General features: G+C 45.8%; 1 protein-coding gene across 1 annotated transcript; it reads left to right on the top strand.

Annotated features, from left to right (window-relative positions):
- Positions 1–47: 47 nt before the first annotated feature.
- On the top strand, positions 48–13,577 carry CHAC2 (ChaC glutathione specific gamma-glutamylcyclotransferase 2; the record flags this gene model as incomplete). Its single annotated transcript, XM_080615248.1, has 3 exons — positions 48–182; positions 7,237–7,272; positions 11,574–13,577. The coding sequence occupies 3 exons, from the start codon at positions 48–50 to the stop codon at positions 11,955–11,957; spliced, it is 555 nt and encodes a 184-aa protein (XP_080471374.1). The 3' UTR covers positions 11,958–13,577.
- Positions 13,578–14,159: the final 582 nt, after the last annotated feature.

Raw genomic sequence — 14,159 nt, 5'->3', positions numbered from 1 at the left:
GGGCTGTGCCGTGCCGTGCCGCCCGGCAGTGGGGCAGGCGGGCGGCCATGTGGGTGTTCGGGTACGGCTCCCTCATCTGGAAGGTGGATTTCCCCTACGAGCAGAAGATGGTGGGGCGCATCCTGGGCTACAGCCGCCGGTTCTGGCAGGGCAGCACGGACCACCGCGGCGTGCCGGGCAAGGTGAGGCGGGACGCGGCCGCGCGGGTCACACCGGCCTCCTCCCTCCCCTCCGCAAGGGCAGAGCGGCCCTTCCGCGGGTGCGGAGCCCCGGCCTGCGCCGGGAGTAGCGGACGTGGGGCCTCGGCCGCGCTCCTCTCGCGGCCACGCTTTCACCCTTAAATTAAGTCTGTCTTGTGAGCAGCAGCCGCTTCCTGTTGCTCCAGGCGACTTCTGCATAGAACAGAGGCGCCGTATTTCCACTCTGATTTATCATCCATTGCATCGTGCCAAGAAGTGTTTCCTATAGCTCAGCAGCTGGTTTTCTTCATAGAATCCCAGACTGGTTTGTGATGGAAAGGCCCTTAAATCTCATCCAGCTCCAACCCCTGCCACGGGCAGGGACCCCTTCCACTGGAGCAGCTTGCTCCAAGCCCCTGTGTCCAACCTGGCCTTGAACACTGCCAGGGATGGGGCAGCCACAGCTTCTCTGGGCACCCTGGGCCAGCGCCTCAGCACCCTCACAGGGAAGAGCTTCTGCCTAAGAGCTCAGCTCAGTCTCCCCTGTTCTGGCAGGTTAAAGCCATTCCCCTTGGCCTGTCCCTACAGGCCCTTGTCAAAATGCCCTTCTTCTGTACTAGCAATTGAAAAAACCCAACAAACAACAAAATGAACTTCAAAGAGGAGGAGAATGGTAACAAAAATAATCACCAGTCCTTTTAACAGCTCAAAATTTACCAAGTTGTTTATTATAGACATTAATCTCAGTAACTAAGGGAGCATACCTCAGTGGGGGTGTCAGGCTTTGAAGAGAAAGCTGAGTTAGCAAGGAAAGGCCAGAAGTGTCGATCTGAGCAACCACCTCACTGGTTTTGAGCCTTTCTACTTTCAAATGAAAAGTCATGGAGGAGGAAATACTGTTTGGAAAGAGGAAGAAAGTCACCAAGAAAAAGAAACTAGAATTCCAGAAGTCAGTGTTCCCAATTTCATGTAAACATAGCTATTTTGAAACCACAGGAGTGAGAACAGTCTTACTCCCCCACTGAAAGCCTGTACCACCCTCCCAGTATAGAAGGGCTGTCGCTCTTCTGTAATTCTGAAGACCTCAACAAATGTTAAAGACACAATAGGTTACAGAAGCACCCAGCACCAGAGATGAATGAGGATGGGGCAGAGCTTTTAAGGCTGCAGATGCTGCTGAGGATGTACTGATCAGAAATGCAAACTGATCAAATGTATAGAAACAGCCACTGCCATAGCTCTGCAACAACAGGCACACGCTGACTGCTGGGTTTGTACCATGGAAGCGTTTTCCTGATGCTCCCTATGGCATCTAACCTGCACCCTCGCAGCTCTACTCTCAAGTGGGAATATGGCTTTAAAAGAGCTCCTTGTCCAGGAAAGGCGTAAGGATTCCACCTGCAGCCCTGATCCAGCTCTGAGGCAACAGCACAAGAGGGACGTGGAGCTGTTGGAGCGAGTCCAGAGGAGGCCATGGAGATGCTGCGAGGGCTGGAGCAGCTCTGCTCTGGAGCCAGGCTGAGAGAGCTGGGCTGGGGCAGCCTGGAGAAGAGAAGGCTCCTGAAGGGGAGACCTGAGAGCAGCTCCAGTGCCTGAAGGGGCTGCAGGAAACCTGGAGAGGGGCTTGGGACAAGGGCCTGTAGGGACAGGCCAAGGGGAATGGCTTGAACCTGCCAGAACAGGGGAGACTGAGCTGAGCTCTTAGGCAGAAGCTCTTCCCTGTGAGGGTGCTGAGGCGCTGGCCCAGGGTGCCCAGAGAAGCTGTGGCTGCCCCATCCCTGGCAGTGTTCAAGGCCAGGTTGGACACAGGGGCTTGGAGCAAGCTGCTCCAGTGGAAGGTGTCCCTGCCCGTGGCAGGGGTTGGAGATGGATGATCTTAAGATCTTTTCCAACCCAAACCATTATCTGATTCTATGATATTTTCTGCTGGGCCAAGCTGGAGTTCAGGACAATACTCACAGAGTGACTGTTGTTGCACATATGTTTGGCATCTTGCAAAATGCCCACACCGGGTTACTACCCACAAGTATACTTGGTTTTAAGAAGCTGAGACACTTGTATTTCTGCTCTGGTCAAGATCATAACCTGGAACCATCATCTGCAGGTGTACAGGGCCTTAAAACACACACACGCCCCCATACATTGTTCTATTTCAGTGCTTGTTTGGACAGACTGAAGACACAGCTCACTATTTCACAGAATCACAGAACATCAGGAATTGGAAGGGACCTCAAAGGATCATCTAGTCCAATCCCCCCGCCGGAGCAGGAACACCTAGATAAGGTTACACAGGAATGTGTCCAGGCGAGTTTTGAATGTCTCCAGAGAAGGAGACTCCACAACCCCCCTGGGCAGCCTGTTCCAGTGTTCTGTCACCCTCACTGAGAAGAAGTTTCTTCTCAAGTTTAAGTGGAACCTCTTGTGTTCCAGTTTGTACCCATTACCCCTTGTCCTGTCATTGTTTGCCACTGAGAAGAGCCTGGCTCCATCCTCGTGACACTCCCCCTTTATATATTTATAAACATTAATGAGGTCACCCCGCAGTCTCCTCTTCTCCAAACTATAGAGACCCAGCTCCCTCAGCCTTTCCTCATAAGGGAGATGCTCCACTCCCTTCACCATCTTAGTTGCCCTGCGCTGGACTCTCTCCAGCAGGTCCCTGTCCTTCTTGAACTGAGGGGCCCAGAACTGGACACAATATTCCAGATGCGGTCTCACCAGGGCAGAGTAGAGGGGAAGGAGAACCTCTCTCAAACCTACTGACCACCCCCCTTCTAATACACCCCAGGATGCCACTGGCCTTCCTGGCCACAAGGGCACAGTGCTGGCTCATGGTCATCCTCCTATCAACCAGGACCTCCAGGTCCCTTTCCCCTTCACTGCTCTCTAATAGGTTATTCCTCAACCGGTACTGGAACCTGGGGTTGTTCCTACCCAGATGTAACACTCTACACTTCCCCTTGTTATATTTCATCCCATTTTTCACAGCCCAACTCTCCAGCCAGTCCAGGTCTCGCTGGATGGCAGCACAGCCTTCTGGCGTGTCAGCCACTCCTCCCAGCTTAGTGTCATCAGCAAACTTGCTGATAGTACACTCAATTCCCTCATCCAGGTCATTGATGAAGATATTGAATAATACTGGCCCCAGCACTGACCCCTGAGGCACCCCACTAGATACCATTTTATCTAAATGGTAGGGGGGTTGGAACTGGATGATCTCAAGGTCCTTTCCAACCCTAACTATTCTATGATTCTATGATTCTAAATGGTTAATGCATTGATGTTTTACATAAACACTTAGCATTAACAAAGTACACTTTCTGTCAGCATCAGCAAGTTAATGTCTTCTGTATTCCTGCAGTCCATGAGTTGTTACTCCTACTTGCAAGACAAAGAGGCTCCCTCAGTGTATGCTGAGAGGATACAGAGCTGAGACCTCTGATTTCACCAGGCCACTATAAAATCTTTACAGTCCTTGACATTAGAGATGAATTGAATCTCCTGTGGGTGAGCTACAGGTCAAACTGCTCCTTCAGTACTAACGCATTTCAAAGAACAGCAATAAAATAGTAGCCAACAAGTTAAAATGCTCTCCTGAAAGCACTGGCTGCTCCAGCATTCCAGGGTCTGCAAACAAAACCAGACGGAGCACTTTCAGGTACAGTGGCTGGAAGCTGGTAGTGCGGGACATGGTTGACCTTCTAATTGTACTTTGAACTGCCCAACTCATACTCTAATAAGATGGTTAATGAGTTATAAAGAATAATTAATCATGGGACCATATTTTACAGCTTACAGGATGTTGAATTTGAAAGAATATATGGCAACTTATGCATTAGATGTAATTAAAACCAAGATTTTCAGAGGATTATTCTGAATAGTACATTAAAGCAGCTTGAGTTTTACCAGGCAAAACCAGTGCTCCCTGCAAAATAATGCTGTGGGCTTCTTCCTGAGTAAGTAAGAAAAATGTTTTCAGAAATAGCAAATTCCAGTTTTTTAGTGCAAGCTTCAGAAAAAAACAGCAACAGAAACACAAATCTGCGCGATTCACACGAGCTTTCTCAGACATTAAGGAGGTTGCTTTTGCAAGGAAGAGCAGGGAAGTATAAATGCAGTCAAGGGTTACAGCTGTTATTATCACAGTGTGGTCTGAACCACACTAACAGCTTGCTGCTGCCAGACCAGTGACGTTTGGCTTCCCCTCCTCTCAATCCCCCCTCCCAGCTCAGACCACTCACTTCAGTCTCTCTCCTCGATCCAACACCTGCTCTCACTTGGCTGCACTACACATCTGACATCTGGGAGTCTCACACTGGCAGCATTCCCAGTCCTGCTTAGGAAAAATCCCAGGGAAACTCAATGCCATGATGAACACCACAGCTCCAGCTGTCCGCTACCACTGCCCAAATGCATCCAGATAGAAACCCCATGAGTATCTGCATGCATAGCGTTACCGCATCAGCTTGAGGGGAAATCAGTTTAAGGTAACAAAGGCGTTTTGGTTTGTTAGAAGTGAATGGGGGAAGAAAGGAGGTTGGACTGGAGGACCTGCAGAGGTGCCTTCCCACCTCTGTGTTCCTCGTTTACCCTGGATGGCTGCCTGTGAGGGGGCTATAGAGGACAGAGAGAGGCTCCTGTCACCACATAAGGAGCCACAGGAAAAGGACATAGAAAAGGCCAACATTTGGCAAAATAAACTGGTGCTTTTAAAAAAACCAATTATTACATTCCTACTTATTAGTAAACTTGTATCTCCCTTTCTGAAAACAACCTGGAGAAGTAATCAAGCTACAATTCTTTCTAAGGTCAAATTTCCTTTTATTCCAGATACAAAAGCCAATGGATTCATCTATCAGTAAACATTTAGTCATTTCAGTAGCTGAGCAGTTTATGGTGCCACTGAGAACAGTAACAGTGGAAGATCTTATTCCAGTTTACCCCAGTACTTCACTTTCATTCAGTATTTAGGCTTCAGCAATAATCATTCCTGGTGATAAAGAGAAAGCTGCTTCACACCCCAGAATGTGTCTTTAATCCACAGTTTACAAGATCTTAGGGACCAGTTTTGAGTGCACATGTGAAGGAAGTATTGATGGCTTGGAAATAGTTCCCAAAAGGAACACCCGAGTTACTGTGATTAATCATGGTAACAGACCTGTTTCCTTGGAGTACTCAAATAGTAATCATTACGTATTCATTTAGTTTTGTTGCCTTATTTCATCAAACAGGTCAGGAGTAGATGGCTGATGTGGGGAGAGACTTGGCATAAAACTGAAAACTCACAGCACCTCAGAGCTTACAAATAAAGAGCCTTTAAGATTATAAAAGACCTGAATAAGTAGTATCTACAGTTGGTGGTATCTAAAAGTGCTCTGCAAAAAAACCTCTAGATTTCCTATTTGGCTTGCAGCTGATAACTGTGTAGGAGAAAACCCCATGCTTGTAGTACTATTTTGTGATTCTATGAGGGAGACAAGCCCAACTACAGACTTACTAAACACAAAAGCATGGACATGGCAGTGAAATTGCCTTACAGACTGAAATGTAGTCACCTGAGACTCAAAATTACCCAGGACTAACGGAAAGGCATCCAGGTACATCACATTCAGATCATCTTTGTCACTCCCAAGAGAATGAATTTCCATCCTAAACTAAAACTGCATGTTGGTACCTCTGCTTTCCCCACCTCAAATCAGAGACATTTGTACACTTGCAAAAAATCTGATGCCAAGATTAGCAGTTTTAAACTACGGGTTTAAGCCTGGAGAAGAGAAGCTGCGTGGAGACCTCAGAGCAGCTTCCAGTATCTGAAGGGGGCCTACAAGGATGCTGGGGATGGACTCTTCATTAGGGACTGTAGTGACAGGACAAGGGGTAACGGGTTCAAACTGAAACAGGGGAAGTTTAGATTGGATCTAAGGAAGAAATTCTTTACTGAGAGGGTGGTGAGGCACTGGAATGGGTTGCCCAGGGAGGTTGTGAATGCTCCATCCCTGGTGGTGTTCAAGGCCAGGTTGGACAGAGCCTTGGGTGCCATGGTTTAGTGTGAGGTGTCCCTGCCCATGGCAGGGGGGTTGGAACTGGATGATCTTAAGGTCCTTTCCAACCCTAACTATTCTATGATTCTATGTGTAGTTCTCCATAGGGTATTATGGTTTAAAGTTGTATTCTCCAGGTTATACGACAAATTTCAACAGTTTTCAGTATTTACATACTGGGCTCTTACTCTTCCAGCAAGTAGTAACTCATTGGCAAAACAAGCCATGACCAAGATATCCTCCCTCTGCCCAGTCAGGAAGAATGAGCTGGAATGGGAAAAGGAGAAGATAGTCTTTTGCACAATAAACTTCTTTTTCCAACTTAGAATAACCTGGTGCTTACTAAGAATTACTAGCAGGTTTATTTGCTATGTGTTTTCAAACCATCTAAGTAGCTAAGAGCTTATAAACCTAGAAGTTGCCATGTGTCACAGTGTGTGATTAACACTTTGTAGAATCCAGTTAGTGCAAACTAGGCCAGAAGTGGCAATACCTGGCTTAGTTCTACGCTAGCTAGTATAGACCATTTCTGTTGTTGTTCTCCATGCACATACATAACCTTTTTGACTACAAGTGAGGAGGTTCTCCTCATTGTCACTCCAGAAAGTAAAATCATGACTTAGTGCTGTGGAGAAGCAACACAACTGAGGCAGATGTGCTCCTCAAGGGCAGTCTTACATTAATGAATTATTGGCACTGTTTTAAATGGGGACAGAATGGAGTGAGGAGAGCACACACAAAGCAAGGCCATTCAAAACCTTCCTGTTTCCACCTGCCCTTAATTTAACTTCCATGTTGCTGCCACTTTCCACTCAGAATTTCACATTCTGTTTATCTAAAACAAATCAAAAGCTATGCTTAGAAAATGTTTATACTGGATCTCACAGAACAGACCTTACTGAGATGGTCCTGGATTAGTTCTCTGACCCTTTAATTACTCCTCAGTGTTTCTTGGTTTGGTTTGGCTCAGGATTTAGGGTAAAAGCCTCTAACTGAACTACTCTCTTTCATTGTAGCCTGGACGAGTTGTGACTCTGGTGGAAGATCCTGAGGTACAGTACTCCTGTTCTGTCTCTGTAGTGTACTGAATGTCCTGTTGCATGTCTAGCCCGTGTAGTAAGTCTCTATTCATTTTTGCTTCCTTACAAGCAAATAACAGTTATCTTCAGTGCAGTGAAAAGTTCCCTCAAAATTTCTTGGTGTCACACCAATGACTCTTGATCATTTCAAATAAATCAATAATTCCAAATGAAGAAACCGGAAGTACTCTGGGTCTGTCACTACCAGAGGTATATTTAAAGTATTTTCTGGAGTAGTCACTTCAGTTGTCCAGTTGGAACATGCAGAATTTCACTTTCAGGATAGGTATAGCGCTGACAATACACCAATAGCAGGCCCTAGACCTTTGTCAGAACTGTGATTTTGCCCTCCCAAAATCAACTGAAATAAATCAAGACTACATTTCAGTGATGAAAAAGGAGATATTCCTTGCTTCATTGTTTTGCTACACAGATAAAATGCTTAAGGAATTAAATGCCACAACTCTGTGTTTGCTTTTACATAATATTGTGAAATTAGCTCCCATTGAGAGAAAATGGTCACTGGCCTGTGTGTACCATTCTCAATGATCACAGAATCACAGAATCCCAAACTGGTTTGTGTTGGAAGAGACCTTAAAGCTCATCCAGTCCCAACCCCCTGCCACGGGCAGGGACCCCTTCCACTGGAGCAGCTTGCTCCAAGCCCCTGTGTCCAACCTGGCCTTGAACACTGCCAGGGATGGGGCAGCCACAGCTTCTCTGGGCACCCTGTGCCAGCGCCTCAGCACCCTCACAGGGAAGAGCTTCTGCCTAAGAGCTCAGCTCAGTCTCCCCTCTGGCAGGTTCAAGCCATTCCCCTTGGCCTGTCCCTACAGGCCCTTGTCCCAAGCCCCTCTCCAGGTTTCCTGCAGCCCCTTTAGGCACTGGAGCTGCTCTCAGGTCTCCCCTTCAGGAGCCTTCTCTTCTCCAGGCTGCCCCAGCCCAGCTCTCTCAGCCTGGCTCCAGAGCAGAGCTGCTCCAGCCCTCGCAGCATCTCCATGGCCTCCTCTGCACTCGCTCCAACAGCTCCACGTCCCTCTTGTGCTGCTGCCCCAGAGCTGGATCAGGACTGCAGGGGGGGTCTCCCCAGAGCACAGCAGAGGGGCAGGATCCCCTCCCTGAGCTTCTGCTCGTGCTCTGGGGATGCAGCCCAGCACACGGGGGGGTTCTGGGCTCAAGCGCTCACTGAAGCCGGGTCATGGGGAGCTTCTCCTCACCCAACACCCCAAGTCCTTTCCCTCAGGGCTGCTCTCCATCATTCAAATCCATCTTACCCATTTCTAATTCTGTTTGATAGCAAAGGCAGCACCTTACAACTAACCGCTAGGGTTAGTTCTAGGGCTCTTACCCCCAGAAAGCCCTCAGCTGGACTGCTCACCAGCTGGGACAAGAGCCTTCTGCTAGGCTGGGGGAGCCCGGGGAAGCTGTTGCAGGATACGCCTCAGATGCAATGCTTTCCCACTTCCTGCTGACCACTGGGCACATGCTGTATTCTGGCCCCTTGCTGGGATGGCTGTGATGATTGTGTCCTTTCAGCCTCACTCCTCCCCAGGAGAGGGAATCCCTGCAGGTACTAGTGCTTCAAGGGGGGATGAGAGGGAAGAAAGGATGGCGTAGTAGCAGAGGGAGGGCAAGACCAAACAACACCAGGCCACAAGACATGGAAGACATGTATTCTGGTAGTCATTTAGTTTTGATTTACATTTGCTTATCTACATAATCAATAATTCTCTTGCTGCTTTACCCACCTATTCCCCTGACACAGCAGCCACCAAGAGAGGTAAGTTTAGCGCAATCAAAAACTTCAGCTGTTATTTAGCAAAAGCAGCAGAATGCAGTGCTCTGTCTCTCATTGTGTATTTCTGTACATTTCTAGTCAGGGGTTTCACATCACTGTACTGCTGGGTACCATTATGTTACACAGGCACCTGTAGAGACAAAGAATGGTTGTGTTTGCTGTCACTCGGTATTGTTAAGCAAACTTATTTGTTCCCATAGAAACTTGTTTCCCCTTAGCAAACCAGTTTTGCTTGGTTGGGGTTTTGATCCTTTTCTCCAGAATCTGGTGTGGCCACATCATCTCCCTTCACACATCAACATCAAATGATACAACAAATCATCAGCTTTCATTTCAGTTACTCATTCTACCTTATGCTGAAGGTATCTTAGAAGACCGTAGCAGTTACTCCCCTTTGCATGCACACACTAAGAGCAGCAGTGGTCCTTTCAGTGGCAAAGTTCCATGCTAACCTGTGTGTCCTTTTCCACTAGTGATACACATAGCACAGCTTGGAAACATCTCATCTACAGAGTTAATTCTACTTGTTCTACCTGAATTTCTTTGCCAGTTAAGAGGAAACCACAAACAAAAACCCCATCATGTTCTGTGTCAGGTTTCTGGACTATAATTCCTATCACCTGAAACAGGAATCCCCTATCCTGAAAACTAAATGAATGAACTAGCAGCACTTGTCTGTTCAAAACCCTGTCTCCACCACACCCACAAGTATATTCCTATCAGCACCAAAGCAGGTCTGAATGTCAGATTTGACACAAGAGAATAACATGCGCAGAAGAGGCTGGTTTTAAAACTAATACATTTCATGTGTGCAGCTGGAGGGAACCCATATTCCAGGTCACAGAATCAACCAGGTTGGAAAAGCCCTTCAAGCTCATCCAGTCCAACCCTTACCCCAGCCCTGCCAAGGCCACCACTAACCCATGGCACTGAGGCCTCGTCTCCACGGGGTGTGAACCCTTGCAGGGACGGTGCCTGCAGCCCTGCCCTGGGCAGTCTGTTCCAATGCCTGAGCACCCTCTGGGGCAGGAATTGTTCCTCAGCTCCATCTAAACCTGCCCTGGTGCAGCTTGAGGCCGGTTCCTCTTGTCCCATCCCTTGTTCCTTGGGAGCAGAGCCCAGCCTCTCCTGGCTCCATCCTCCTCTCAGGTACTTGTAGGGAGTGATCAGGTCCCCCCTGAGCCTTCTCTTCTCCAGACTGAACCCCCCAGGTCCCTCAGCCCTTCCCCATCACACTGTGCTCCAGGCCCTGCACCAGCTCCGTTGCCTTTCTCTGAATCCACTCCAGCACCTCGCTATCTCAAGATGCTGAGGGGAAACAGGGAACCCATTTGTGTACTCATTACATCAAATGCTGTAAACCAGCTACAGAAGATGTGTAGAAAATTACTCTTGATTTTTTAGTTATTTTTTAATAAATTGCCTTTGACCAGTATATGGTCTGAGTGCAAAATCCAACACTCATGAATTAATACCATCACCCCAGCACTGTCTGGGATCATGACTGAATACTGAAATCCAGTGTATGGATAAAAACCCCAACACCACAGCACACAACAAAGCAACAACAAAACACACACCTTAACTGTTTTGCCATCATTACTGTAGCACTGACACAGACCAATTTAACTGCAGAGGAATCCGCATTTGATGTTGCCAGCAGACAAAACAAACTACCATTCACTGTACAACAGCACTGGTAAGAAACACCCTGTAGCTGTCAGTAGATAATGGGCCATCATCACTTCTCTATGCTACTTCAAAACAAAACCCCCACATACATCTCTTCCTACACAGATCTGACTGATTTATAGAAAACTTGGTAGGACAGTATAACTAATCCACACCACAGCTAAATACTTTCTCACAGGTGTTATCTATGAAGAGGATAAAGAAATACTCAGATTCTCAAGGACAATCATGAAATTTAACCTCACTGTTTGCTGAGGTGCTGGATATGCTTCATTTCATTATGCAATGATCTCAGCTTGTTCTTCTCTGATTCAGTTTCAGTGCAGTAAGATCACCACACTCACCCCTCCAAGTACATGTGACAGATGTAGGTGACACTCGGGTCCTTAGACATGAAACTGCAACTAAACAGAGTGAGGGTCTGATCAAAACTCCTTCGAATTTGGCACTATTTAAAACTGTAATTTTCAGATACAAACTTATCTTCCTGACCTGACAAAATCTGTATCCTTTTTGCCAGCACCTCAGTAGCCTGTGCCAAGGCTATTTACTGCTTCAGATTTAATGGTCACAACAAATTACTTTGTAAGAAAGGCCTCAGCATTAGCAAGAAAGTGGATGATCAGTCTGGGACTCTCCAGAAACAGTGTGAGCTATAAAAGGACTGAAAATGGAAGAAAATTAATGTATTTAACAGAGTTTTACCTAAATGATAGAAATGCATTGATTTTTGAGTATCCTTTTAAACCCTGCTTGGATTTTCTCCTCTTCTGTCCTGCAACAGGGGTGTGTATGGGGTGTTGCTTACAGACTGCCACCTGGACAAGAATGTGAAGTAAAGGCATACCTGGACTTCAGAGAGAAGGGAGGCTACAGGACTACAACTGTCATTTTCTACCCCAAAGACTCCTCAGTAAAGCCATTTGATGTCCTGCTCTACATTGGCACCTGTGACAACCCTAACTACCTTGGTCCTGCTCCTCTAGAGGAGATTGCGGAACAGATTGTGAATGCAGTTGGTCCTAGCGGAAGAAACACAGAATACCTGTTTGAACTTGCCAGTTCCATCAGAAACCTCGTACCAGAGGATGCAGATGAGCATCTCTTCTCCTTAGAAACACTAGTAAAGAAACTCTTGGAAAAGCATCAAAACCTCAACAGTTTATAAATAGTTATCTTGGTTTAAGCCTGAACCCAGGACAATAGTTTACTTCTTTTAGTGATCTTGCTTCACCTTCAGAGGAATGGTTTCATTGCACAACGGGTATATGACTTGGAGGCATGTTTCTCTGTACTGTGCTATCTTATTTTAATATTCAGAGTAGTAGTTGGTCATTAAAACACACCATTACAAAAATAATTCTTTCAGGAGCCAATAGGAAGGGGAGCAGGGGAAGCATTTTATTTAGGTTTGAATTTGGTATATTGGGGTTTTAGCCAAAGACTGCGTCTTTCTGAAAAGCTCAAGAAAACTGAACTCTTTGTTTGAAGGTTTTAATTACTATTTCAGGTTTAAAAGAAATATTTAGAGTATTTTTAAGATGAAAGTCTGCATTTAAATACAACTCCCATTGATTTAAGTGACAGTTCTTTCTGATTCCAGAGCATAGGTGAGGGGCTGTGTCCAGCTGAAGAGATAAACATTAAGTAAGAGCTTTAAATTGCATACTAAATGCACAATAGAACATTTACCTCATCAATGTTCAGCTTCATTGAAATGAAGTTATTCCACTGAATTAGTCACTTTACCCTTTACATATTAGTTTGTCCTTAAACACAGAGGATAAACCTTTCTTATTGTCAAGGGAATACTTCTTTCCCTTGGCTCATGTCAAACCCCTGAAAGCCAAAGCACAGGAGACCTGGACACAAACAAGCCATAACGTATCAGTGCCTCCTTTTAGTTTCTAATATAAAGAATAAAGCCAAAATGCTAAAATTCAAGAGTATGACTTGAAGCCACAATGCAGCAAGAACGTTCAGAAACTCTCATCTTTGTTACCTGGCTTTAGATGCTGTTGTAACCCATCTTTTAAAGAAATCACCTATGTCTGAGGGTAGACTTTAAGCCAGTACTTTTCAACTGCTGTTACAGGGATTCATGGACAAAAGGTACTTAAGAAAGGAACCGTCTTTCCAGTTGTACAGGCATCCATAGGAAGAGGGTTGGCAAGCCACCAGTTCAGGCTGGCATGTCTACTTCATGTATGAAGACAGGCTGAGAAAGTTGGGGCTGTTCAGCCTGGAGAAGAGAAGCTGCGTGGAGACCTCAGAGCAGCTTCCAGTATCTGAAGGGGGCCTACAAGGATGCTGGGGAGGGACTCTTCATTAGGGACTGTAGTGACAGGACAAGGGGTAACGGGTTCAAACTGAAACAGGGGAAGTTTAGATTGGATATAAGGAAGAAATTCTTTACTGTGCGGGTGGTGAGGCACTGGAATGGGTTGCCCAGGGAGGCTGTGAATGCTCCATCCCTGGCAGCGTTCAAGGCCAGGTTGGACAGAGCCTTGAGTGCCATGGTTTAGTGTGAGGTGTCCCTGCCCATGGCAGGGGGGTTGGAACTGGATGATCTTAAGGTCCTTTCCAACCCTGACTATTCTAGGATTCTATGCAAAACAGAACAAATGGAGTTTCCGTCCAACAAGGCCTTGTTTTGCTTCTCAGAAATCCAAGTTATTTTTGTTCATTTTTAACAAATGTATATTTTTGTATGTTAATATAGGAAAGGTTCTATTTCAAACACCATGTAACGTCAAATGTTCTCACACAGAGAATGTGTTTAGTAGTAGCTTGGAAGCCTGTATTTCGTATCAACGATTGGAAACCCTGTATGTTTCTACTATACAGGTTGTCCCTTTCTCTTCTTTACATTTTCTTGTTTTATATTTGTAATTGCTTGAAAATATCAGGGTTATCAGAGTAAGAAGCTGCTATCCTTTTACTTGGCCACTATAAAAGCCAACAAGAACACAGATGAATGTTAATTGGAAACATTTGGGAAAGGCAGTTGGATGAGTAGAAAATAAGATCCTAAAATTCAAACCTAAATTTGAGATAATTACACCAGTTATAATATTTAACCAAAAAGCTGGATTTTTTACATAGCAGATTATGATTTTAGGGTGTCTCTGGCATCTCTCAAACATTGATCCATTGAGGGGGGAAAAAAATAAAGTTTTTGGAAGCTACTACTCACTATTGATAGTTGAATGCCACTCTTTTAAGAGTACCTGATGGGGTATCACTTGATGGGCTACTCTACACTGCAGTAGCAAATCCTGTGATTGTATTGGCAAAGTAATTCTATGTACTGAGCCCCCATTTTTTTGTTAGGATATGAGTTACTTGCAGACTGATGGAATATCCTTTG

This window comes from Psittacula echo (assembly GCF_963264785.1).
Source record: "Psittacula echo genome assembly, chromosome: 4".
In the NCBI taxonomy this organism is placed as follows: domain Eukaryota; kingdom Metazoa; phylum Chordata; class Aves; order Psittaciformes; family Psittacidae; genus Psittacula; species Psittacula echo.
This window is presented reverse-complemented; position numbering and strand designations above follow the sequence as displayed.